General features: G+C 51.8%; 1 protein-coding gene across 1 annotated transcript; it reads right to left on the bottom strand.

Annotated features, from left to right (window-relative positions):
- Positions 1-23,573, bottom strand: Slc13a2 (solute carrier family 13 member 2). Its single transcript, XM_021639778.2, has 12 exons — positions 23,383-23,573; positions 9,499-9,627; positions 7,578-7,714; positions 7,285-7,484; positions 6,217-6,388; positions 5,991-6,113; positions 3,334-3,552; positions 3,066-3,154; positions 2,655-2,776; positions 1,674-1,835; positions 934-1,071; positions 1-547 (listed from the first exon to the last, which is right to left on the bottom strand). The coding sequence occupies exons 1-12, from the start codon at positions 23,482-23,484 to the stop codon at positions 380-382; spliced, it is 1,761 nt and encodes a 586-aa protein (XP_021495453.1). The 5' UTR covers positions 23,485-23,573; the 3' UTR covers positions 1-379.
- Positions 23,574-23,786: the final 213 nt, after the last annotated feature.

Below are 23,786 nucleotides of genomic sequence, written 5' to 3'. Positions count from 1 at the left end.
TCTACTGAAAAAGCCTTTAATGAACCTTGGAGTTCCCGCTCCCAGGCGCCTCCAGCCCGGAGTTTCAATAAATACAGTGCAAAGAAGTCCGGAGGCCTAGCTGGGAGACAGAGGGCGGGCGCCGTCACCACGCACACAACCACTGAGGCGCCCTCAGGCCACGCCATACACGCGCGCGTCCCCGCACAGCACACGGACACTCATCGGCACCCAGGAGAGGTAACACACACAGGACCTATGCAGACACACGGATACACGATTGCACATGCGCCGACAGACTGCGCCTCTGGCCCGGGGCTTGGCGTCTGGGGCGCCCTCTCCTGGCCCTGAGGAGTGGCACCCGTGGGCTTTCCCCCGCAGAACTAGGTTGTAGCCTGGTCTATGGGGCTGGTACGGTGGAATTGGGCGGGCTGAGAAGGCACTGGCTTGTGTTGGAGCGGGCCCAGGGAGGGAATGTGTTCAGGCTGAAGATGGGGACGCTCCAGCTGTTGATGGATAAGGTGATAACCAGCACCCCGATGATGTTAAGCAGGAATCCGGCACGGGCCTAGGGCGAGGCAAGGCAATGTGGATCAGAGGTACACTCTTGAGCTCTCAGGTGTGCTCGGGACCCTTCCCATCAGCAAAGCCCTCCTTGGGAAGTCCTGCTTTCAGTCTAACCTGCAGTGCTAGGCACTGCCTCTGCCTCTTATTTGACTGCCCGTCCTAACAGGGAAAGTCGGGGGTCCCTCATACACTCTTGGGGTTTGGGGCCTCGTTTTCTCTTAGGTCTCCCCCCCCCCCGACTTTCCGAATGTCCCCTCCCTTTATTTGTGCTCTGAGACTGTAGAGCATACAGATGTCAGAGCTCCTGCTTCCCAGCCCCCACTAGGGAACCTCAGTGTCCCTCGGGCAGGAGGAGGGCCGAGACATTCCCACCTCCCTGCCACTCACCATATCAGACACTTTGAGACCTCCAAAGGAGAAGACAATGGCGTTGGGTGGTGTAGCCACCGGGAGCATGAAAGCCAGGGAGGCGGCCAGGGTGCAGGGGAGCATGGCGTAGAGAGGGTGAAGGCAGATGGCCTGGGCCTGGAGGACAGGAACGGACACAGCTGACCCCAGCCCAGGCTCAGCAGGAAGGCCAGACCCCGGTTCCTCCGCTTATACCCTTTGAGGGCCTGCCCTCCCCCTCCCCCCTCTGGCCATGAACCCAGTCCCTGGGCAGAGTGCTGTGGGTGACCTGGAGAGGGCCCTTGACCTCTCAGGGATGAATGTGCTGCCCTGCCCTGTGGGGTGTAGTGAGGGGAGGGGCTCATAAAACTGATCTCAAAGGGGTTCAGGAGGTGTCATCAAAGGCTGTGGGGACACGCCTGAGGAGGAAGGGGCTGGGGACGCTCCAGGGAGCAATCTTACCCCCATCACTTCTAGAATGACCAGAACAGGGGACTGGGTGGGGAGGTGGGTGAGGCCTCCAGCCAGCCCCACTGGGATACTCAGAGAGTGATGTCACCTGAGACAGGTGACTCAGGGGCCAGAAGGCCTTGGGACCTAAGAGTTCAACACCTGGAGAAGAAGGAAACCTAGGAGGTTTCTCTCCATGGAGGTGCGGAGTTTAGAGCAGCCACTCTGGCCAGTGGCGGGTAGAGAGCAGGCAGGAGGACTGCCCGGAGGAAGCTGCAGTGTCAGCTCACCATGGAGGCCAGGATGGGCAGGAAGAGCGTCGTGGTGGCCACGTTACTGGTGCATTCGGTGAAGATGGCGACCAACAGACAGAGGATGACCACGGTGGCTGCTGGTGGCACGTGCTGCAGCGGGGTCAGCTTGTCTCCGAGCCACTCAGACAGACCTGATCTCTGAAGGCAGAGGAGGCAGCGTATAGGAGGCAAAACTGCCTGGGTCCTCAGCGGGAACTCTGGGAGGCCCTGTCCCTGCCCACACCTCTGTGGCCTCCACATCAAACAGCTCTGAAGGAAGTCAGTACCCGGCTGGGACCAAGGGGGCTCCCTGCTGCTCCTTAGGACCAGTGGGATGAGGTGGGGAGGACCTGGTGAAAACCTGGCTATGTGGGGTGTGATCACCTTCCTTTCTTGACTCCCTGGTGCCCCTGGATTGCCTGAGCCCTCTCCCTGTTGAGCGACAGGGCTGAAGAGACCATGCTCCTGACTGAGAGGGGAATCAGGGCCTTGAAGAGCTGATTGGAAAAGTGGGCAAGTTCCAGACTAGGAAGAGCTCCCACTCCGGCCCTGCCCATTGTATGCCCAGGCACTGAGCTCCTGACTCCTCCACACAGAGACTATCTCTACACTAACCGCAGACCCAGGAATCTCCTACATCAACCCTTGGCTCAGCTCTGCCAGGACCTGGAGGTCCAGGAAGGCGGTATCCTGAATTTCCGCTTTTTTTAGATGGAGGATCAAAGAGAAAGACACGCCAGTCCCTGCAAGACTGTTATCTGGCGTCCCCTGGAGGCCTCGTCTGGCACTGCATCAAGCCGCTGCGAGCCTTGTGGGTGCTCAGGCTTCGTGTTGGCTTCGGGAATACGTGGCTGGTGCCCGGGTGGGGCTCATCGCTGAGAGAGGCCTACTCTCCTTTGGGCTTCAAGAACCCAGATGGGGAAAGTACATAAGGCTAGTGTGGGGCTATCCCAGGGTCTCCCTCAGACAGACTCTCACCTCACTGCCTTTGGCCAGGGCAAAGCCCCCACCCAGCAAGATCAGGATATTCCAGGGCATCTTATCGTTCACTGTCTTCCAGGTGAGGATGGCAGGAGGAGCCTTCAGCTTCCCTGGTTTTTCTACTCCCCAAGCAGACAAGGATGGTCACCAAAAGTCAATCGGCCTTCCCTCCCCTCCACTTGGAGCCTTCCTAAGTGGGTTCCTATCTGAGCTTAAGGCAGGTAGGAGGGAGCCCCCCAGTCTCCCATCCCTGTAGCGTTCCAACTCTGTCCCTGAGTCCCCGCGTCCTTGGAAGGTCACCCCAACCTCTCTAGGCTTTGCCAGCTCCTTCCAGATGAGGTAGAAGGCTATATGCCTTCAGGCAGGGGCTACCGGAGCCCCCTCCCCAGCCCCAGGCCAGGTGCTTACTTGGGTCCTGGGTCAGTCCTGGAATCTCAGAGGGCATGATGAACATAACCAGGCTGATGAAGATGGCCACGGTTCCATCGGATGCCATGCTGTGGGGGGGCGGGGGAGGGAGAGGCTGAGCAGGGGACAGAGAAGGGTCCTGCCCATCAGCACGCTATGGTGGGCATCCCCAAGGGAGACATCGTGTCCTTTCCTCCTCTGCCCTCCCTTCCCTGCTCTCCAGTGCAGAATCCCAGGCATTCTCCCCTTCTGCTCCGGCAGGTCTTACCTTTGCCCTTTTTCGTTGGCGAAAGCCGTGTCTCCCCAACCCGGGAAAAAGCCCGGCTCTCTGGTGAACCAGAGCACCACCAACAGAACAAAGAGTACAGTGACTGTCTTCTCGGCAAAGCTCATGGGGCCCAGCAGCTTGTGCTGGGTCTTGATGACCTGGAAGGCAGCCTGTTTCTGTTCCTCTTCCCCTTGCCCAAAGCCAAAGTTCTTCCGGAAGCTGCGGAAAGGCAGAGTTTGAATGGCCTGCACCAGGCATGGGCATTATGTCCTTATTCTAGAAAAGTGGAGGGGAAGTTTTGGTTTCTTTACAAACTCAGTTATGTGATGTAAAAAGGTTTTTGTTTTAATCCCAGGTGTGGGATATGGAAATGCTTCTTTTGTTTGTTTGTTTGTTTGTCTGCAGCTGATAACAGCCTCAAGCAGCTTGGAGAGGGGTGTGGTCTTTGCCAGCTACAGTTAGTTTAAGTATGCAGGTTATAAATACCAGAGCACAGAGAGGAGAAAAAGGATGCTTTGAGGAATGTTTGGGGGAGGGAGGTGTTTCAAGGAGAAGATGGAGAAAGAAGAAGGCTGATGGTTCTGCTGGATATCCTGATGACTGAGATTGGTATTTTTCCCAAGAACCTGATGACCCTGACCAGCAGGAACTAAGTCTGAAGAGGTCTTTGTCCCCTTTCTCTTTTAACCTTCTTTCTCTCCTACCTAGGGTTGAGGCCTTGCAAGGGAGTAGAGGCTTAATGAACCCTAAATAAAGAGTTTAAAAAGTAACGCCAACAGAAAAGAGCCCAAGACCCAGAGGGGTGTCATGGCATGGCTCCCCGACCCCAGACAGGCTCTCACAGCCCATGCTGACCTTGGATGCCAGGCTTGCGTTATAGTGCTCAGATCATGAGGAACTCAGGGTTCATGCATGCTGCGTAAGCTCTCCTCTCACTGGCTTACATTTCTCACCCTTTTGTTTTGTTTTTAGCCTAAGCTGTTCTTCATCTCTTGATCCTCCTGCCTTAGCCTCCTGAGTGCTGGAGTTATAGGTGTGTACCTATAACTTGGGATGGTGGTTTTCCTTCAACAAGAAAGCTATGTTTTCCTCATCTTCCCCACTGTCACCCTTCCTCTGAAGGGTCCCTTGCGCTGAGCTCATCCTGCCCAGGGTGTGAAAGATGAGCAGCCCAGACCCTGAGGGGCTTCAGGTCCTGATTCTGAGCTCCCCTTTTCATTCTGCCTACCCCTGGGCGCCCTTGCCAGCCTCCTCAGCCTTTAGAAGGCTCTGGCTGCCTTCTTGTGTTGTTTACCCCATGGGAGCACTTAGCTTTACACTTGGGAAAATCTTATCTCTTGCTGGTCTGTGAGTTTCTCGGGGCAAAGACCACGTTTCACACATCTTTCACCCTCACAGCATCCAGCACTGTGCTGACTTTATCAACCACTGCCTTGCCTTGTACTGGCTCCCAACCTTAATCTAGCCTCTTTGGACCTTCCCAAGTGATTCGTTCAAAGTACAGCTTGATAACTTGCTGCCTCTGCCTGGAAAGGACGAATGAATAATGATGACTCACACCCCAGTAACATGCAGACCATCACTGATCCGTGTACCCAGTAGACATCACTAATCGATTACAGGCTTGAGTTCAACTGAGCCTTATCAGGGCATTTGACTATTTTCCTTTTTTTTTTTTCCTTTTTTAAAATTTTTACTTTTTACTTTAGGTTTTTAAGACAGGGTCTTGGTGTGTAACTCAGGCTGGCCTTGAACTCATGATCCTCCTGCCTCAGCTCCCCAGGTATACAGGTATACCATCACACCCAGCTACCTAATACTTCTCATCGTACATCTCCAAACTGTAATGAGGAGTAACTCAGGGTCGCATGTAGGGTGAAATTCACCTCCTCATCCTGGCCTCAGGGACAAGGTCCTACCTCTCTGTGACACACGAAGTTCTGTGATTGGCAAGGATAAGGATTTCACCTAAGGTCTAGGAGTCCCAGGGTCCAGTACATGGATAGGCAAACAGAAGGATCACCTCAGATGCCTCTATAACAAACCGTGCTCTGTGTGGAATCCCCAAGTGCTTATCCAAGGACCTTGGAGCATTGTGGGAAGGTGCCTGATCTTGGAAGACTTGGTTTTCAGGGCTCGAGAGATGGTTTGATCAGTAAGATGTTTGCCATGTAAGCATCGAGACCTGAGTTCAGTCCCAAGCACATATACTTAAAAAAAAAATGGCTCTAAGGATGCAGAGACAAAGGATCCCTGGGGCTCATTGGCTAGCCAGTGTAACCTGGATGACCTCTAGGTTCGTTGGGAGACCCTGTCTCAAAAAAATAAGGTGGAAAATGGCTGAGGAGAACACCTAATGTCAGAACACCTAACACTCTGGCCTTCACATACACTCATACAAACATGAGCATATGCACCTGTCCATAAACATGCATACACATGAACACACACACAGACACACACACAAGACATGATTTTCAATCCCAGAGTTCACTACTCCTTCAGATTCATTTTGCCCATCTGCTAAGGGGCAGGCCAAGGACCTAAAGAGGAAGAAGGCTTCCTGTAGCATGGTCCCCAGCATGTTCGGATGAGACAGAGGCTCCTCCCAGGTACAGGCAGAAAATCGGGCTTCTCTTACCTAAGGCTCCACTTACTTGAAACCCAGGAAGAGGACCTGTAACCATAGCCAAGCCAGCAGCAGCAAGATGATCATGGTGGGGAAGGCAAAACCAAACCAGGAAGCAAAGTTCACCACGTTGCCATTTTCGGGGAAGATCCTGATGAAGGGGACATGGGCTGTTGTGTGACACTGTCCCCGAACCGCCTGGACCCATTTGCCCTCCAGTGAGAGTCCATCATGTGCCCCCCTTCGGCACTCACGAGTTGACCTGGCCTTGGAGCACCAGGTTGGGTGTGGTGCCCGTCAGGGTGGCAATGCCCCCGATGCTGGCCGAATAGCAGATGCAGAGGCTCAGGCCCTGGCTAAAGCGGCGCTTCTCCTGGCTCTTCTGTGCTCTTTGCTCTGAAGAAGCAGACACAGCCTGTCCATTATCTGTGGACAAGGAAAGGGAAAGGCATGTGGGGACAGAGACAAGAACAGCTGCAGGAATCTTGGCTGGGTCCCGAGGCCTCCAGGGCCCTGTGTCAGCGAGCCACCTAGATTTGAGCTGACAACGGGGCAGAGACTATCTCCAGATTCCAGCATTCTCTGTAGCTTTGGGCTTCTCAGACACAACCCAGCTCAACATGTCTTGGGAAACTGAGGCACAGAGAATTGAAGAGGGTTACCTAGACCAAGCAGGAGGAATGATCCCAGAGAACATTTCCTGTTCTCTGCTCACTTCTTACCAAACTCTTGGGTGTCTAGGACTGAGGATCCTAGCATGCCAAGATTAGCTTTGTTGTTGGTGTTTATAATTGTTGTTGTTATTACTATTATTTTATGGTGCTGAGGATGGAATTCAGGGCCCCACACATGCTAGGCAAGTGCCCTACCGTTGATCTACATCCTTAGTCTATGGATCTTGGCATTTAATACTTTCTGAAAGAAAACCAATAAATTATTAATGTTATTACACACATGCCTGCACATGCACACACATACATGCTACAGTACCTTGCCTCTGCCAAGTCAGAGGACAACTTGCAGGGGTCAGTTCTCTCCTTCCATCATATGGGTCCTGGGGATTGAACTCAGGTCTTTAGGCTTGCATGCAGGCACCTTTACCTCCTGAGTTATCTCACCACATCTGGGAAAACCTCAGGAAGACCTGGACAGCTTGGCTGCTCCTCTCTTTCTCTCTCTCCCCTTCTGTCTTTCTCTCTCTCTCTCTCCTCTCTCCCCCCACCCCATGGGCTTCAAGATGACTACCATTGGGAATAGCAGCCATGTCGAATCTTTCCCAAGCACTGAGGGGCTAGGGGCAGGGTCTGTTTCATGTCTCTTACCAAGCTTGGTCACCTCCTTCTGGGAGCTTGTTTCCTGGAGCTCAAAGGTGGGGTTTTCACGGCCTTCTTCGACGTCCTTCTGTGAGCCCTGCAGCTGCTCCAGGACCGCATGCCCAATGGGCAACATCATGGCTGTGGTGGCTGTGTTGCTAATCCACATGGAGAGGAAGGCTGTGACCAACATGAAGCCCAGAAGCAGCCTAGAGGCAAACAGAGAGACACACTGCCACCCCAGCTTTCTTCCAGATGTGGGACGCCTGTACGTGTCTCCCACCCTGCCAGCAGGGACTCACAGAGCAGGTCGCACTCCGATGATAAGGAGTACTCGGAGGGCGATGCGTTTGTGTAGGTTCCAGTGTTCCACGGCAATGGCCACCATCAGCCCCCCGACAAACAGTATGTTGGTGTCCTTGAAGTACTCTATGCAGACCTGGGGAGCAGGGATGTATCTGAGACCTTTGGGGTCTCCTCCTGATACCATCGAGCTTGTGGGGAACGGTCATGACATCCTCACAAATTAGTTTTCCATTGGGACCTCAGAAACAAGTGGAAATGGCCTTTGGGCATCCAACTCTCTACAGGAGCCAGGTTCCCGGTTCCTGCCTAACTCACTGTTTTCCTCCTCTCAAAGACTGGGAGGCTGGAGCCTGAAGCCAGTTGTGCCTCAAGCTGAGCACTGGGAGGTAACTAATTCCCTGCTCTTTCTAGAAGGTATGTGTGGTCCCTAGGGGGCCAGCATCATCAACATCACCTGTGACTTTTACAAACCAAATGCTCAGCCAGGCCTGGTAGCTCTGCAGAAACCCCAGAAGCAGGAGAGTTATGAATTCTAGGCAAGCCTGGGCTACACAGCAAGACCCTGTGTTAAAACAAAGGAAGAGGAAGAGGAGTAAGAGAAGGAAAGAGATAGGGAGGGAGGAAGAGGAAAAGAAGAGAATGAGAGGAGGAAGAAGAGGAGTGTGGGAAGAGGAGGAAAAAGAGAAAGAGAGGGATGAGATGGAGTTGAAAACTCCTTTAGATCTGAGTCAGCTCAGGGGTAGGCCCATCTCTCTGTTTTGCTCCCCAGTCCAGCAAGTTCTGGTGCAATTCAAATTCAAGAAACATATTAGTGGCTAGAGAGATGGTGCAGCAGTGAAGAGCACTGGCTGCTCTTCCAGAGGGCCCGGGTTTGGTTCTCAGTGTCCACGTGGCAGACACTTTAACCCTGGCTCCAGAGGACTGAATCCCCTCTTCTGATCTCTGAAGGTACCAGGCACACATGTGATACACATACATACGTGCAGACAAAATACTCACATCAAATACATACATCTTTTTAAGAGAATATGCAGCCAGCCCTCTGTCAGATTTTTGTATGTGGTATCTGCATTCATGGATGAGGCAACCTTGTGTAGAAATTTCTCAGGCAGATATTACATCTATACTGAAGTGTACAGACTTTCTCTACATCAGTATTTTCTTTAAAGTTTTGCATTTATCTATGCGTGTGTGTGTGTGTGTGTGTGTGTGTACATGCACCATGGCTCACGTGTGGAGGTCAGAGGACAATTTGCAGGGTCAGTCTCTTCTTCCACTATGTGGATCCCAGGGACTGAACTCAGTGTGTTAGACTTGGCAGCGCGTGCCTTTATCGGCAGAGCCATCTCTCAGCCTTATTTTTTAAACAACACCATTACAGCAACCGTTTACTAATATTGTGTATCACAAGGAGGATGTATAAGGCTCTATTAAAAACATGTTACATCTTATGTAAGAAAATAGAGCATCCTAGGATCCTGGAATCCAAAGGGTGTCTTAGAATAAACTTTGGTTCTGTGGATACCCAGAGAGATGACAGTTGACCTCTTTGTTTTTGACAGAATCTATCTACATAGCCCAGGTTGGCCTTGAACTTGAAATCCCTCTGTCCCAGGCTCTCAGAGCCAGGCTTACAATAATGTGCTACCAGGACCAGCTGTTGGGTGAGTTCTTTAGTTGGCTGTCTGTTCGCCCTTCTCTTGTTGCAGGCCTCGTGCCTCTCTGGCAAGGCTCGTCCCTCCTGCTGTGAATGGACTCTCACAGCAGCCCACATGTGTCTAGGAGACTCTGCCTCCCAGCCTACCCTCTCCCATGCCCTCTGCCTTCTTCTATGGCCTTGTGATGAGGCTTTCTTGGTTCTCTCCTCTCCCTCCCTCTTTCCCTGTAGTCTTTCCTCCTGCTGATGGGGATGCTCACCTCAGAAGCCTCCATGATACCCATCAAGGGGAAGAGGATGATGGGGAACAGGGCGGTGACAGCCAGGGGCAGGGCCTCGGTACACCACAGCAGAGCCATCAGGATGATGGAGTAAGCGCAATAGGCTTCCTGTGGGCAAGAGGAGAAAAACAGAGAGGTTAGAAGGCGCAGCTACAATCCTTTCTGCCCTCAAGAGAAACCAGGCCATTAGTACCAGCGTTAAGAGAGCCTGTGAATGCTTGATCCAAGTCCAAGGTCCCGTCTCAAAATGGAAACGAACAGAGAAGAGCTAGGGATATGGCTCAGTTGCAGAGTGCTCCTAGCATGCGGTGCCTTGTATATGTTCCCAAGCGTCACGTGGTCCATAAGCACTCAGGAGGTAGAGGCAGGCTGTTCGGGAGGTTAAAGTCATCTTTGGCCATATAGCAAGGACAGCCTGGACTATGCATGAAACACTATCTCAAGTCTTTATTTATTTATTTTGTTGTTTTTGTTTTGAAACAGAGCCCTGGTTGGTCTGAAGTTCACTATATAGACAAGGTTGGCCTTAAACTCAGAGAGATCTGCCTGTCTCTACTTTTTAAATATACATATATATGTATTTATTTATTATGTATACAGTGTTCTGTCTGCATGTACGCCTGCACACCAGAAGAGGGCACCAGACCTCACTATAGATGGTTATGAGCTAACATGTGGTTTCTGGGAATTGAACTCAGGACCTCTGGAAAATCAACCAGTGCTCTTAACCTCTGAGCCATCTCTCCAGCCCCCTGCCTCCACTTTTTGAATGCTGGGATTAAAGGTATGTGCTACCAGTGAAACCATCTTCCCAAACAAAATAAGGTGTTCCCTTCTTGCCTTGCCTTGGGGCCAAGACTTTGCTTGTTTGTTTGTTTGTTTGTTTGTTTGTTTGAAACAGGGTTTCTCTGTGTAGCTCTGGCTATCCTGGACTTCCTTTGTAGACCAGACTGGCCTCAAACTCAGAGATCTCCTGCCTCTGCCTTCTGAGTGCTGAAATTAAAGATGTGCAGCATCGCACCTGGTGTAACTTTGTAACAGGCCCCATCAATCTCAAGAAGACTCCAGGGGCCCCGCAGAATTAGCTGAGAGGAGGATTACCAGAGGAAGGCATGGCCCATGCTGATCTCCCGTGTGTTTCTTTAGTTGTTCTGGGGTGGGGCTTGAACTTGGGGCCTTGTGCATGCTGGGCAAGGCTTCTCCACTGAGCTCTATTCCAGAACAGAGTCAGCTCGGCAGCATCTGATCCTTGGAGCCAGGATCTACGGGCCTTAGTTTTGAAGCTAATCTTGTCTGATGAAAGGACTCCCCGGGAGTTCTGACTCCTGCATGGGCCACTCAGCACACAAACCACGGCACGGTTCACTTTTACAGACTATGTGAGGGATTCTTCTAGCCTCGCATTAGGCAAGGAATTTGGGGCAACTCTGAGGCATGGACTTTGGGTACTAGAAATCCTTTTTCCTTCTTCAGGACCACAGATCCTGACCTTTAAGCCTAGAATAATCGGAGGCCAGACATGGGCCCAAGGCGTCAGGGGTCTAGCCTCCTTGGCAGGGCCTCCCAGGGCCAGGGAATGATTAGCCAGAGGGAGGCCTCTGGGCATGGACACCTGCCCAGCCCGCTTGCTGAGAAAGGAACAGCAGGCTAGGGGTTTTGTAGACTGTGGGCTGGGACTCTTATCCATCCAGGTTTTTGCTTTCTCCTTACACCACTCACTCATCTAGGCTCACCCTTAGCCCCCAGCAGCCTTGAACTCTGATGCTGGGATAGAGTTTCTTGGAGAGTGGGGAGGGGAGGCCCCAGGGAAGAGGAAGCTGTTACTGAACAACTTTTAGAACTTCTGTGTTAAAAACATAAGCACCATTAAGGTGGGTGTGCTGGTCTGACTTTATAGATGTGCCTTGAGAGCAAGTGGCTTGCTCAAGGTCTCAGGGGAGCTAGGGAGTGGCCCGAGTTAGGACAGGCACTCTGGCTGAGTGGCAGGATTGCATAAGGCCAAGTGCTCCAGAGAACACACCCTTGGAAACAGATAGGGAGGCGCTCCGTAGTCTCTTGGCTTTCTCTGGGCAAGCTCTCATTTATTTAGTGATGCCAGGAACTGATTGAACACACTCAACCTCTACCCCTTCTAGTGCTGGGCCTGAACTCATCACCTCATGGGTAAGGCCCCTATGACCCTTGGCCAAAGATCCACCTCCTTCCTCCACTAGCTGGTTCCTGCTGATGCCAGTATTTTGTTTTTTCTTGCTCCTCTGTACTTGCCCTGGTTGGATAGACAACTGCTTACCCACCCCTAGGACTAAGGGCAGGCCATTCCCTCTTGTGCCCCTAACCCTAGAACTGTATGGTCAGAGACAGAAGGAGGTCGGAGGTCTGTTGATTCCAGAAAGCAGCTTTGCAGAGCATGCCAAGCTGTGTCGCTGCCAGGCTCTGTGACTTGCGGATTCTGAGTGCTGAGTGCTTTTCAGCCACATTCAGCTGTTCCTTGAGGCCCCAACTTGTGTCCACAGTTCACAGGTGAAAAGAGAAAGGTGCGGATTGATTAGGTCAACATATCAAAGTCACACAAATAGTAAGCAGACAAACCGGGCCATCTGGCTCCTGAGCCGGTACAGTTTGCTTTCCGCCTCTGCTCAATTCTTCCCCTTTGCAAGGGACTCGGGCTCCCTGTGACTGGCGAGGTAGAGAACCGGAGTTCTAAAGCCAAACAACTACCTCACCAGGGCCTGCCACGTCCTGAGGCCCAGATTCATCAAGGGGCGTTGCTTTATTTATTTATAATTGTGTGTGCGTGAATGTGTGTATTTGTAAATGTATGTGTGTTTGTGTGAAGGTGGGAGTGGCTGAGTTAGGACATGTGTGTATGTATGTGTGTTGTTTATGTATGTTTGTGTGTGTGTTGTGCACGTGCGTGCGTGCGTGTGTGTGTGTAAGGCCAGATTTTTCTCTCTTGCTTCCCAGTGAGCCCCAGGGATCTTCCTGTCTGCACCTCCTCAGCACTGGTGGCTCATGCCAGCATTTGGGAGGCTGAGGCAAACTGGCTCATGCCACTCTCCTGCCGCCACACCCAGTAGAGGTGCTTGGTTTTTGAGACCCCCTTATCCCACCGTCTCGGTAGTTGCCCCGAGAGCCTACAGCCTGGAGAGCTTACACGTTCACCACTTGGTAGCTAAGCCCAGCCCCTCCGGCGTGTCTCAGAGCCACATCTAGCCAGCTCTGTCCCAGTGGCTTCAGCCCCGTGTCCCCGGTCCACCCTCCTAGCCGTCTGCCAAAGCAGTGACTCTTCCTCACGTGTTCTTCCTGGACTGTGGGTGCTCAGCCGGGACAAGGAATCCTGGGACCACGAACTCAGATAGAAGAACTACGCTATCTCTTTAGGCACATCTAGTGAAGGCCATGAGCATAGCCAGCGAAGGCAGCACAGACTGTCCTGGCTCACAGATGTGCCACTGTGAGTCTGCCTACATCATGATGTTCAAACTGACAAGCATTCATTCGCCAGAAACCATTCCTTACCACACTTTATCGCACCTTTCCATCCATTACCACAGTTTGCCGTACTTTACCACAACTTAACATATTTTGCCATACCTTGCCATACCAACACACCTTACCACAGTGTTCCATATCTTGTTCTCAATGTATGACCAGTCTGTCTTGCACTTTGGATTCAGTGTTCAATGAATAGAAAGAGATATTTAACACTTTATTAGGAAGTAGGCTTCGTGTCAGTAGCGTGGTGCATGTGTGCAAGCCTATCGCTTGAAAGGCAGACGGAAGGGTCAGGATTTCAGGGCTACAAGCTCAGCCTTGAGTTCCAGGCCAGCCTGGGCTATGTGAGACCTTTGCTCAAGGCAAAAGCCAAAACCAACCAAACAAAAGAACAGGACCAGAAAGATGTGCCGGGGGGCTAAAGATGCTTGCCATCAAGCTTGGCGACCTGAGTTTAAAACCTAGAACCCACAACGTGTCCTCTGACCTCCATACGAACCGTGACACACATGTGCCAACCCACAATGAGTAAACAAACACATAAATATAAAATAACTCAAAACCCAACAACAGAAATGTAGGCTTTGTGTTGGACGAATTTGCCTACGTAGATGAATGACGTGTTCTGGGCTTGCCTGAGGGAGGTGAGGCAAAGCTGTCTGCTTTAACTGAGAGGTGTCAATTTAAAAACAGGGTTATAAAGTCATCTGTCTGTTGTTATTTTTTGTGTGCATATGTCCGTGCATGTGTGCATGTGTGTGTTTGTGTGTGACATTGGATGTTTTCCCCAATGGCTCTCCACCTGATTTTTTGAGACAGCGTTTCTCACTAAACCTGGATCTCACTGACTAGGGTAGGCGGGCCAGCACCAAGACTCAGGAACCCTCCTGTGTCCAGTGCCGCACGGCCGGGATCACAGGCGTGTGCCAACGGCACTCTTTTTAAAAACTCAGACACGGGGACTCTACCTCATGCTCACGAAGTCATCGCTTCACCCCTGAGCTGTCTCCCCGACTCCCCACTGTCATTCTTACTGGTGACCTTGTTACAAATATTTCATTTCCAAGATGACTTTTACTAAAGCTGTCCATGCTGACCTCAAGCTCTGGGACTCAAATGACTGTCTCGCTTCAGCCTCCCGAGTAGCTGGGATTATAGGCATGTGCCTCCAGTTCTGTCACAAATATTGGGTTGTAGCTATCAGATACTGGACACCCGCTCACATCCGTTCAGGCAGTTACTTCCGGGTCCCTCTCGGTATACTGTCTACACTACCCCTGTTTGGAAATGACACCAACAAGGAAACACATATTTCTAAACTGCAGTGGGGTTTTCCTGGAAACCACAATTCATCTTCTTTGCTTTGCAAGTCTGCGTTGTTTGTTTTATGCATTCTTAAGTGATTTTTCTGGGAAGAATAAAAGTGAAGGAGGCCTGACAATCCCTTGACGCAGTTTTTGAAGATGGGAGGGTCCAGGCGGGAGCTGGGGTGCTGCCAGGGTTCCCTGTGAGGTTCTGTGGTTAGGTACCGCCCTCCGGACACTGCTAGAGGGCAGAGCACTGGGGAGACTTTCTCCTCCGCCCCACACTATGTCTGATTTCTGGCTGGCATCTCCAGCTCCAGGAATGGGGAATTCAGGGACTCTAGTCACACTGGGGCTCCTTGTCTCCGAGCTGAGAACTGTGAGTGTGGGCTCGGAGCCCTGACACGCAGCCACAGTAGCTTACATGCTAGCTTCTGGAAAGTCCCTAAGGCCCGCTGTGTGGCACAGATCTCGGCGGCACAGTTTCCATTTGGAACAAGGGCAAAGCCCATGCCGGGGTTGTCAGTGGGCACAGGGTTCAGGCAGCAGCAAAAGAGTTTTGTGCGGAGCTCTTTCTGCCTCCTTCCTCCTCAGGCCGGAAGGGGAGCTGCTCCTAGCCCCTGGTCCTCATTGTAACACCGAAGCAATATACTCGTCTTAGTAACTATGTTTTGTTGTTTGGGGGTTCAGTGCTGGGGGGCACGCTCTGCCTATGTTTCTACCACTGAGTCCCATACCCGGGCCTGGGTGCCTTGTACCCAACAGTTCACTCTTGCTGCTTTGCTCCGGACATTGGTCTCTCTCGATTTCCTCAAGTACTCTGTCCTCCCTCTGGCCATAGAGGCCTTTGCGCGGACATCTTTCTCTTTGAACTTTGTTTTCCTTCCCATTTTGCCTAGTTGATACCTGTTCATTCCTAGATCTTAGCTGGGTATCCTTTTTTCCGGGGAGCCCCTCCCTGTCTCTTTAAGACTGAGGCTTTCTCTATGGGTCATGATGGAACCTCTTAGTCTCTGCTTCCCATGTGCTGGAATTACACATATGTGTTACCAGGCCTGGCAGCATTTAGTTTTATGAAATAAATGTGTATTAATCTTTGTCATCGCACCATAAACTGCCCGGAGTCTGATTCTGCTAAAAGGGTGAACAAAGAAAAGAATGAAGGAATGTATAGCCTTGAGAGAGACGATTCGTGTGCAGCTTGACCTCCAGGGAGTCTCAGAGTCTCTGTGGGCTGGCTAGCTGGGCTGGCCTACAATGCTGGCAGTGGACAGAAAGACCAGCACCTTAGTGGAGTCTCCAGTCCTAGGTTGGAGGCTTACTCATTTCACAGCGAAAAGAAAGCACGTGCTCGGAGAGCCTGATGTGTGAGGCACACGTGGAAATGAAGGTGCCAGAGAAGCCAGGGCAGACTCCAGTGAGGGCAAAGGCAAGGAAGGGCAAGGGCTGTGGACATCACGGCCTTTACTCGTCACAGACACAGCACAACACATGGCTTCGAGACGGGAGCAAAGGACCACAGTCTCAAAGGCGCCCCAGCTCATTCCTCCTGGTAATTGAAGGTTAACCTGGGGTGGAGCCGACAGCAGGCCAGTGCCACTGCCCTTGAGGCCCAGAGAGTGGGGATGCCTTTAGCGGGGTGCAGGGACAGTCTCAAGGCTCTGAGCAAGCTGGGACATTTAGGTGGCAACTTGCCAAACACCAATGCTGAGGAGAAACCAGAAGATCAAAGATCCCAAGGGGAGATGCCCTTTCCTGAGCTCCCCTACTGCTAACCTGAGGAAGGCTTCCAGGGAGGAGGCACCGAGCGGGTGCTGATGGATGTGTAGGGATCAGTTGGTGGGCAGCAGTGGCGGAGGTAGGTTGGGGGGTGAGTGCAAAGGGGTGGGATTGAGGCAGAAAGGTCAGGCTTCTGAGGAGGTGTCTACTTGAGAAGAATCCTGTCTGCCTTGAGAGAAATCTAGAGCTTTATCTCGAAGTCAGGCCCATGAAGATGGGAGGCCTTTTGAAGGACCGAAGCAGAGAGAGTGGAGTGGCCAGGCTGGTGTTTTAATTAAAAGATTACATGAAGGAAGGCAGAGGCAAGGTTTGGCGGTGGAGTCTGCGCTTAGCACACGAGAGCTTCCGGATTCCATCTCAGCCCAAGAAGAAAAAGAAGACGATGAAGGAAAGGAGGAGGAAAAGAAGGAAGGCCACGTGGGTCAGCTCAGCTGTGAAAAATTGTCCCCAGGTCTCTGGTCCACCAGGCTCATAACTCACCCCCTACATACACACACACACACACACACACACACACACACACACAAACTCTGCTCCTTTAACTCGAGCAGGAGTTACCGTCTCCCAATTCCAACTAAGGACCAGCCAGAGAAAGCCAAATATCACCCACCAACCCATGGCATGGCGTGGCTTCCTTCTAGAGCCTCCTCATGCCAATAGGCCGGGACACCTGGAGCCCCTGTCCACCCTGAAGCCTTCTTCAGCCCCACCTGCCTTTCAGGTTCTGCCAAGCAGAGTGATGGCGGCTGACGCCTTCGTTTGTTCTCCTTTGGGTGAGCTCCATTTACTCAGTTCCTCTTGGGAATAGCTTCTTCACACGGTGTCTGAGAACCAGGCACCCCTTTCCCGCCTCCCTCCTGCCTTCCAAAACAAAAGCTCTTTCACCAGGAGTCTGTTGATCCAAGTGTGAGCATCCAGCTGCAGTTTGGGAGTGATCCCATGCACTTTGTTTTTCTATTGGTGTTTCTCTGCGTAGCCCTGGAACTAGCTCAGTAGACCAAACTCTGGCTTTAAACCCTTGGAGATCCACCTGCCTCTTCCTCCCTGAGTGCTTGAATTACAGGCATGCACCACCACGCCCGGCCCAGTTCAGTAATTCTTGATCTGCAACATTCCAACTCTTCACAAACACAAAGTGTTAGCCAATCACTTTAGCAAAATCTTCAACACAGCTATGCCTTTGTCAGAGAACTTCCTCTCACTCCCTCTCTCCTTGTCCAAGTAGTCTCCCTTTATTACCTTAGGCTGAACTCCTAGCCTCAAATGATCCTCCTGCCTCAGTTAACCGAGTAGCTTTGGGCTCCTGGTATCCCAGTTTGTACCTGGAGCCAGGCCTGCTGTGTCTGCTAAAGAGTGGATTCAGTCAGGCTGAGTGTCATGAACCAGCATTCCCACAGTCTGCTGGGAATTAGATTTTTCCAACAGCCCAGGGTTTCCATGTAGATTGTCATGAGTTTTTTTTTAAATATATATTTATTATTTATTTACTTTGTCTGTCATGGGGTTTTACCATCAAAGTGTCTACTTTCCTTTCCCACAATGCTCTGCTCCTCCGGGGTGCTGATGAGTCAGATCATGACTTAGTAATCAGGGGTAAAGTCTATATCGGAGTCCCTTTGTCTCTGTTTCGGGGATCTCTTGGCTCTGGGGAAGGGGGATGACACTTTCAAATCTTCCTTCTAGGTGAAAACTATTGCTTACAGCTCAGTGCTCCTCTCTGCTATGTGTGGGGAGCACACCTTACCACTGAGGCTGTGCGACAAGACACACCTCCCTTTTCATAGACAGAAGCATCTGAGCCTCCAAGGCCCTGGTGGGGCCAACAGCTCAGCTCAACAGCCTGAGGGCCCAAGGCCCCTGTGCTTTCCAGGGAACGGAGTTTATGGAGCCCTGGGGACAGGATACCCTGCTGCTGGTGGGGCATCTCTTCCCCGTAACGACCCTTGGTGACCAGAAGGTCTGTGGGCGGATGTGCGATAAGGTTGCACACTCCACACATATCCTAGGGTGGGTGAGAAGCCTCCCCCTCCATTATCTCCCTGGCTCCCAAAGCCACGCTCCACTCTCTGCACTCTGCTTTCTCAGCTGGGAAGTCTCCGAAGACAGAGGGTGTAAATTCCTTGCACAGGTGTCCTCTGCTTTGGGGACAGGAACAACTTGTCCGGAGGGTGCTTATCTCCAGTTCTAAAGTACACAGGACTGTGTGCCCTGTGGCCATAATTTAAAAAAAAAAAAATTCTGCTCTCGGGCCAAGCTTGGTGGTGCACAACTTTAATCCCAGCACCTGGGAGGCAGAGGCAGGCGGATCTCTGTGAGTTGGAGGCCAGCCTTGTCTATAAAGTGAGAGTCCAGGACAGCCAAGACTACACAGAGAAACCCTGTTTCAGACAAACAAAACCAGATATTTTGCTCTTTTCCGTTCTTAACATAGACACATTCAATCTCACCTGATCCCCGGACACCATTTATGGCACCATTACTGATCACAATATTTTTAGGTTCCAAGAGGTTTTGCATTTTCGACTGATGTATCACCTGAAGCATGAAGTCCCATATCTTCCCCAGCTTCCCAGGGCTGCCATAGTCTGCCCTCTCCCCCTTCTCTTTGAACCTGACTGACACCAATCGTACAGGCGCCGAGCGAGGGAGTGCTATTTGCCCTGTCAGCTTGCCAAGTTCACCCCTGCGTTGGCACTTTGCACCTGCTGCAGGTTCTGTCTGGACAGTTCTTCACCCAGAGCTGGGTCTAGCTGGCTCTTACTGCCTCTCTGGTCCTAGGGTAACTGTCCACTCCCTGGGTGGCCTGACTGGAGCCCTGTGCTGAGGGCAGTTCCTCCCAGCCCATATATGTCAACACCTGCCATAGTACTCACACCGCTTGGGCAGTACACCTTTTTTGTATGTGCCCCCGGGCCACCCCCACAGGGATGACAGCTTCCCCACACCTTCTCTCCAGAACACAGAAACGGTACCTGACACACAGCACCGAGTACGAGGCTCGCCCACGAGGGAGGAGATGAACGGTATAAAGTTTCTGCCAGGCAGTGCCTGCCTGCAAGGCTGGGCACAGCCCACACTGTGTGCTCTACCAGCTGGCACTGCCAAAGGGGACAGGCAGCATTTCAAGAGGTTGGTTGTCGTGTTTTGTCTTTCACACAACGGTTATTGCTGGCCCCGCGCTTTCGCCTACCCTCTGTGGGCCTCACAGCTATGCTTTACCTGGCTACCCAGTCCCCCGAGGCTCCTTTGAAGGGGCTACTGCCTGCTCTGAGGGCTTCAGCCTTCTTGCTACACCTGTGTGGCACAAACACCCATCTCCTCCTGGGGACCCTGATTAGGTTGAGGGCAGAACATTTGTGTTTTTGTCCTGTGGCCCTGGAAAATAGCAAGGGCGTCGCAGACATGACAGGAAAATGGAGGGTGGTCATGAAGGAGGAAGGCCTGAGGGAGGGCTGTGGGGAGGCTTCTTTGCCTCTCTAGACAGCTTCAGAGACCCCAACATCAGATTACTGTCCCAACATTTTTTTTCCCCAGAGGGCATTGAAAGCAAGTTATATCACCCCTCTGGGCCTGGGCTTACATGTCTGTGGAATGGAAATAGCAGAATATCACAGTTAAACAGAGGCCTCTATGGGAGACAAGTGAGCTAAGCCTTCGAGGGAATTGCTGAGCTAGGTCTTCCAGGTGCTTGGCCCAATGCCGAGCACGTAAAACACATTCAGTAAATGTTAGCTGTTTTATTGCAGAGGTCTGAGCCTTGGCTGGAGCTCCCTTTCCCACATTAGGGGCCAGAGCCAGGAGGTTAGGGGTCTACAGAGAGCAAGCCAAAGCTCCTGCCTCAAAGAAGAAAGGTAAGAAGAAAAGTAAACAGGACCTCATAGATCCCAGGCTAGCTTCAAACTCATTGCGTAGCTAAGGATGACCCTGAACTTCTGATCCTCCTGCATCCACACCCCAACTGCTGTGATTCCAGAAGTGTGCCACCACACTCAGTTTCTGCAGTGCTAGGGACTCAAGCCATGACTTCATGTATGCTAGGCAAACACTCTCTACCCACAGAGCCACATCCCCAGCCCCAGACACATTCTTTCGAACGGGGGCTGCTCTGTAAATTAAATGCCAGATGGCTGGTGTGACAGAGGGCTTCTGAAATAGGTTTGCGTGGAGCTGTAAAGAAGGGGAGGAATGAGAGGAGAGCCCAAAGGGGAGCTGAGGGACGTCTCAGGCAGCAGAGGTGGGAGCGGCTGAGGGAGCGATCTGCTGCTGTGGGGCCTTGGGGACTGGGACATCTTAAATTCATATTTCTAAGATTAATAGGAAGGCAGTAATTGGAAAGAGGTCTTGGGAATGATAGCAGGGTGGGGAGTGATGTCAGGAAGGCTGGGACAGGTGAAAAAAGACAGGGTAGAGAGGCAGCAGTTCAGAACACAGATGTCAGCTAAGCCAGGCATGGTGGCACATGCCTGTGATCTCAAGCACTGGAGGGAGGGAGGCAGAGGCAGGCAGAGCTCTGTGAGCTTGAGGGTAGCCTGATTTATAAAGTGAGTCCAGGATAGCCAAGGCTACACAGAGAAACCCTTTCTCAAAGAAAAGAAGAAGATGGATGTCCCCAACTCCTGACAGTCTCGCCTGTGATTTGCTGTAGGATGCTGCAAGCTTTCCCCAGGCTGGCAAGCTGTCATACTGGTGATAGTAGGTGGTGGTAGCAAGCCACAGCTCCTAGGCAGAGTGAGGAAGATTAGCAAACCCTGCTCTGCCCTGAGCTGTGTTGCTATGCCGTGCTTAGTGGTGTTAGTGGGTGCACTTAGTGTGTTCTCCATTTACAAAGGCCTCAACTTAGGGTGAGTTTTCTGGGATCATAAATCAGAAACTTTTTGTCCTGTGTTGTTGTTTTGGTCCTGTGTTGAGCGCACAGGACCTGCTGGTGTGAGTAGATGGAGGGAAGTGGGCCATCCAGAATGGCTTGAGTCTCGGCCACCATTGAACAGTAGGTTGAAACATTTCTCAGTAGGATTATGGGGAAGAGTCTTCTGAACTGCCAGTCTAAGCTTTGATTTCAATGGGAGAAACTGAGGCTGCTTACAGAGAAATAAATATTCGTGTGGACCGAGTACCAAGTTACTTGGCTAATATAGTTGTGTTGGTTTGGAGTGGGATCCCAGACCAAGGACTGGGGGGTATAGAGATCCTTGGGGGAGGGGAGGTTCTTGTTTTGGTTTTTAGGCAGGTTCTCACCACCCAGCCCAGGCTGGCCTTGAGCTCATGATCCTGCTGCTTCAGCCTCCTAAATGCTGAGATTAGAGGTGGGGGCCACCACACCCAGCTAGAGAGATTCTTTTCCAATTATGAGACAGCATGCAATTACCTGGCCAGGAGTCGGGAGGGGTATGGAGGACACAGGAGGGATGCTGGGAAAGCAGCAGAGTCTGATGGAGGAGGAGCCCGGGAATCGTGTGCGGACAGGGCAGAGCTAGGTGTCACCAATGTCAAGTGAAGACAACACGGCAAGGAGGATGCGACCGGCTGGGCAAATCTTGGGCATGGTTGAGGAAGGAGAGAATGGGACTTGGGCTAGAACACTGGAAGCTGATGGGAATTTGGATAGCAGAGTCAGAGGAGATGAGAGAGAGCACACTCTGGGGCTTGCTACTGGGAACGGGCACAGGGCAGGGTCTTGATGATTCCACATGAGAAGCATAACGGCTTGTTTACATGCTGATGAGCTCACGAGCCGGTGAGGAGAAATTGATCACACAGGAATAGAATTCCTGGGTAGGATGGGAACCCAAGGCCCAGCACAGTGCCTGGCCTCTCAGGACACAGGAGGTTCAGTCAGGAAAGGGTTAGCAGAGCCTGTGTGCCCGAGGCAGGTGGCAGAGCCAGGGACGGCAGACCAAAGCCCAGAGCTGCCAACACACCACACCCCCACCAACAGTCACAGCTTCTCACACCAACTCGTGCCTCTCCACTACACGAGACCCTGTGACCCTGGGGCAAAACAATGAGTCTTCCTGAGCTACCTGTGCCTCTCCCAGGATGGTGGCGGTGCTGGCTCACATGTTCCAGCCTGTCTGAAATCTATCCGAGCAATCCCCTGCTTAGAGACGACGCTTGTCTGAGAAGGTCATCTCTAAAGCCTTATCACTGGACAAGCCTTAGGGCCATATCCTGGGCCTCCTCCCCAGAAATAACACAAGCCAAAGACCTTCCTTGACTTCCCTATCTGCAGCAACAAGTACGAGCTCACTGGTCAGTCCCGGGGGCATGGGATGGTCCAAGGCTAAGACTGAGCTTTAGAGACAGGGCCACACCTCCAGTTCTGCCCCCTACAAACACAAAGTTAAGGTACGAGACCCCCTTGGAGGCTTCCTTCCCAAACCCCTAAGAGAATTTTGTTAAAATTTAGGGATTTCTAGGGTTGTTTGTTTGTTTGTTTGTTTGTTTTGAGCCCTGGTTGTCCTGGAACTCTGTAGACCTGGCTAGCCTTGAACTCACAGATCTGTCTGACTCTGTCTCCCAAGTTCTGGGATCAAAGGCGTATGACACCACACCCAGCTTTAATTTTTTTTTTTTTTTAAATAGAGAAACCCATAAGGGCTAATGAACCCAACTTCACAGAATCAAGTTCGGTCTTGAGACTGAAAAACTGACTTACTTATCTTTCCTCTCCCCATCTGTAAAATGGGACAGTAGGACCCGCCTTGTAAGATGAGGAATAGGGTTCCTGGGTACACGTTACAGACAGGAGAGGTGGTGGGAGTTCACCCATCTCAGGATAAGGGCAAGGTTCTGGGGAAGGGGCGGGTACCTTGTGCCCTGTCTGTCCACTGAAGGATTCCTCAGGGACTCGCCCATGAGATTGCAGGTGGGTTATTCTATTTTTACCTGGGAAGGCACAACTGCCTGAGGCCAGCTCTCTCCTAATCGCCCTCTCAAAATCTAGCTACCCACTTGCCTCTTCCTGTCGCTGGCTGGCATTGAGCTCAGGGCTGAGTGGGCACACAGTGGTAAGATAAACTCATCTGTCTGCTCCTGCATTGCCTTTATGAAACTGGCTTTCTGTCCTCAAAGCGGCAGGCTCCCATGTACCCGAGCAGTCTGCATAGGGACCGAGTTGTCCTGCAGAAACCACTCATGCTGTCAGAAGCACCAGGAGGCGGTGGCCTCACTTTCCGGGGAAGGGAAGGGAAGAGGAAAACCTAAGGATGCCCCACTTTGACCCTGATGATCTCTCCCATGCCGCCCCAAGAATTAACTGTGAGGAGTAAGACCCACAAGTCCTTACCTTAGTTCGCACAATGATTGGCAGAGGCAATAGGAAAATGGGCAGACATAGCACGATCAGGTAGAAACGATAAGCCCAAAGGCCCTGCCAACAGGTAGCCATGGTGTGGACCAGCCAGGCTGAGGCTGCCAAAGCAGCTGCCTCCGGGAGCCACGAAACTGAAGGGCTGAAAACAGTTCACAGCAGGTGGCCTGGGGCAGCTTATATAAAGCCTGATGAGTGTTAACCATTGACCCACCCTGGCAATCAGAGTGTTTTTGGAATCAGGAGGTGGGAGTAAGGAGGAGGGGCAGCAGGAGGAGTAACAACCAGGAAGACTTAGCAGGGTCAGGGAGGGCTAAGACAAGAAAGAGAGGCTTCAGGTTACTAGGAAAGCAGGCCAGACTCCATTCCTTCCAGGTACA

The sequence above is a fragment of the Meriones unguiculatus genome, chromosome 7 (genome assembly GCF_030254825.1).
Source record: "Meriones unguiculatus strain TT.TT164.6M chromosome 7, Bangor_MerUng_6.1, whole genome shotgun sequence".
Lineage (NCBI taxonomy): Eukaryota > Metazoa > Chordata > Mammalia > Rodentia > Muridae > Meriones > Meriones unguiculatus.
This window is presented reverse-complemented; position numbering and strand designations above follow the sequence as displayed.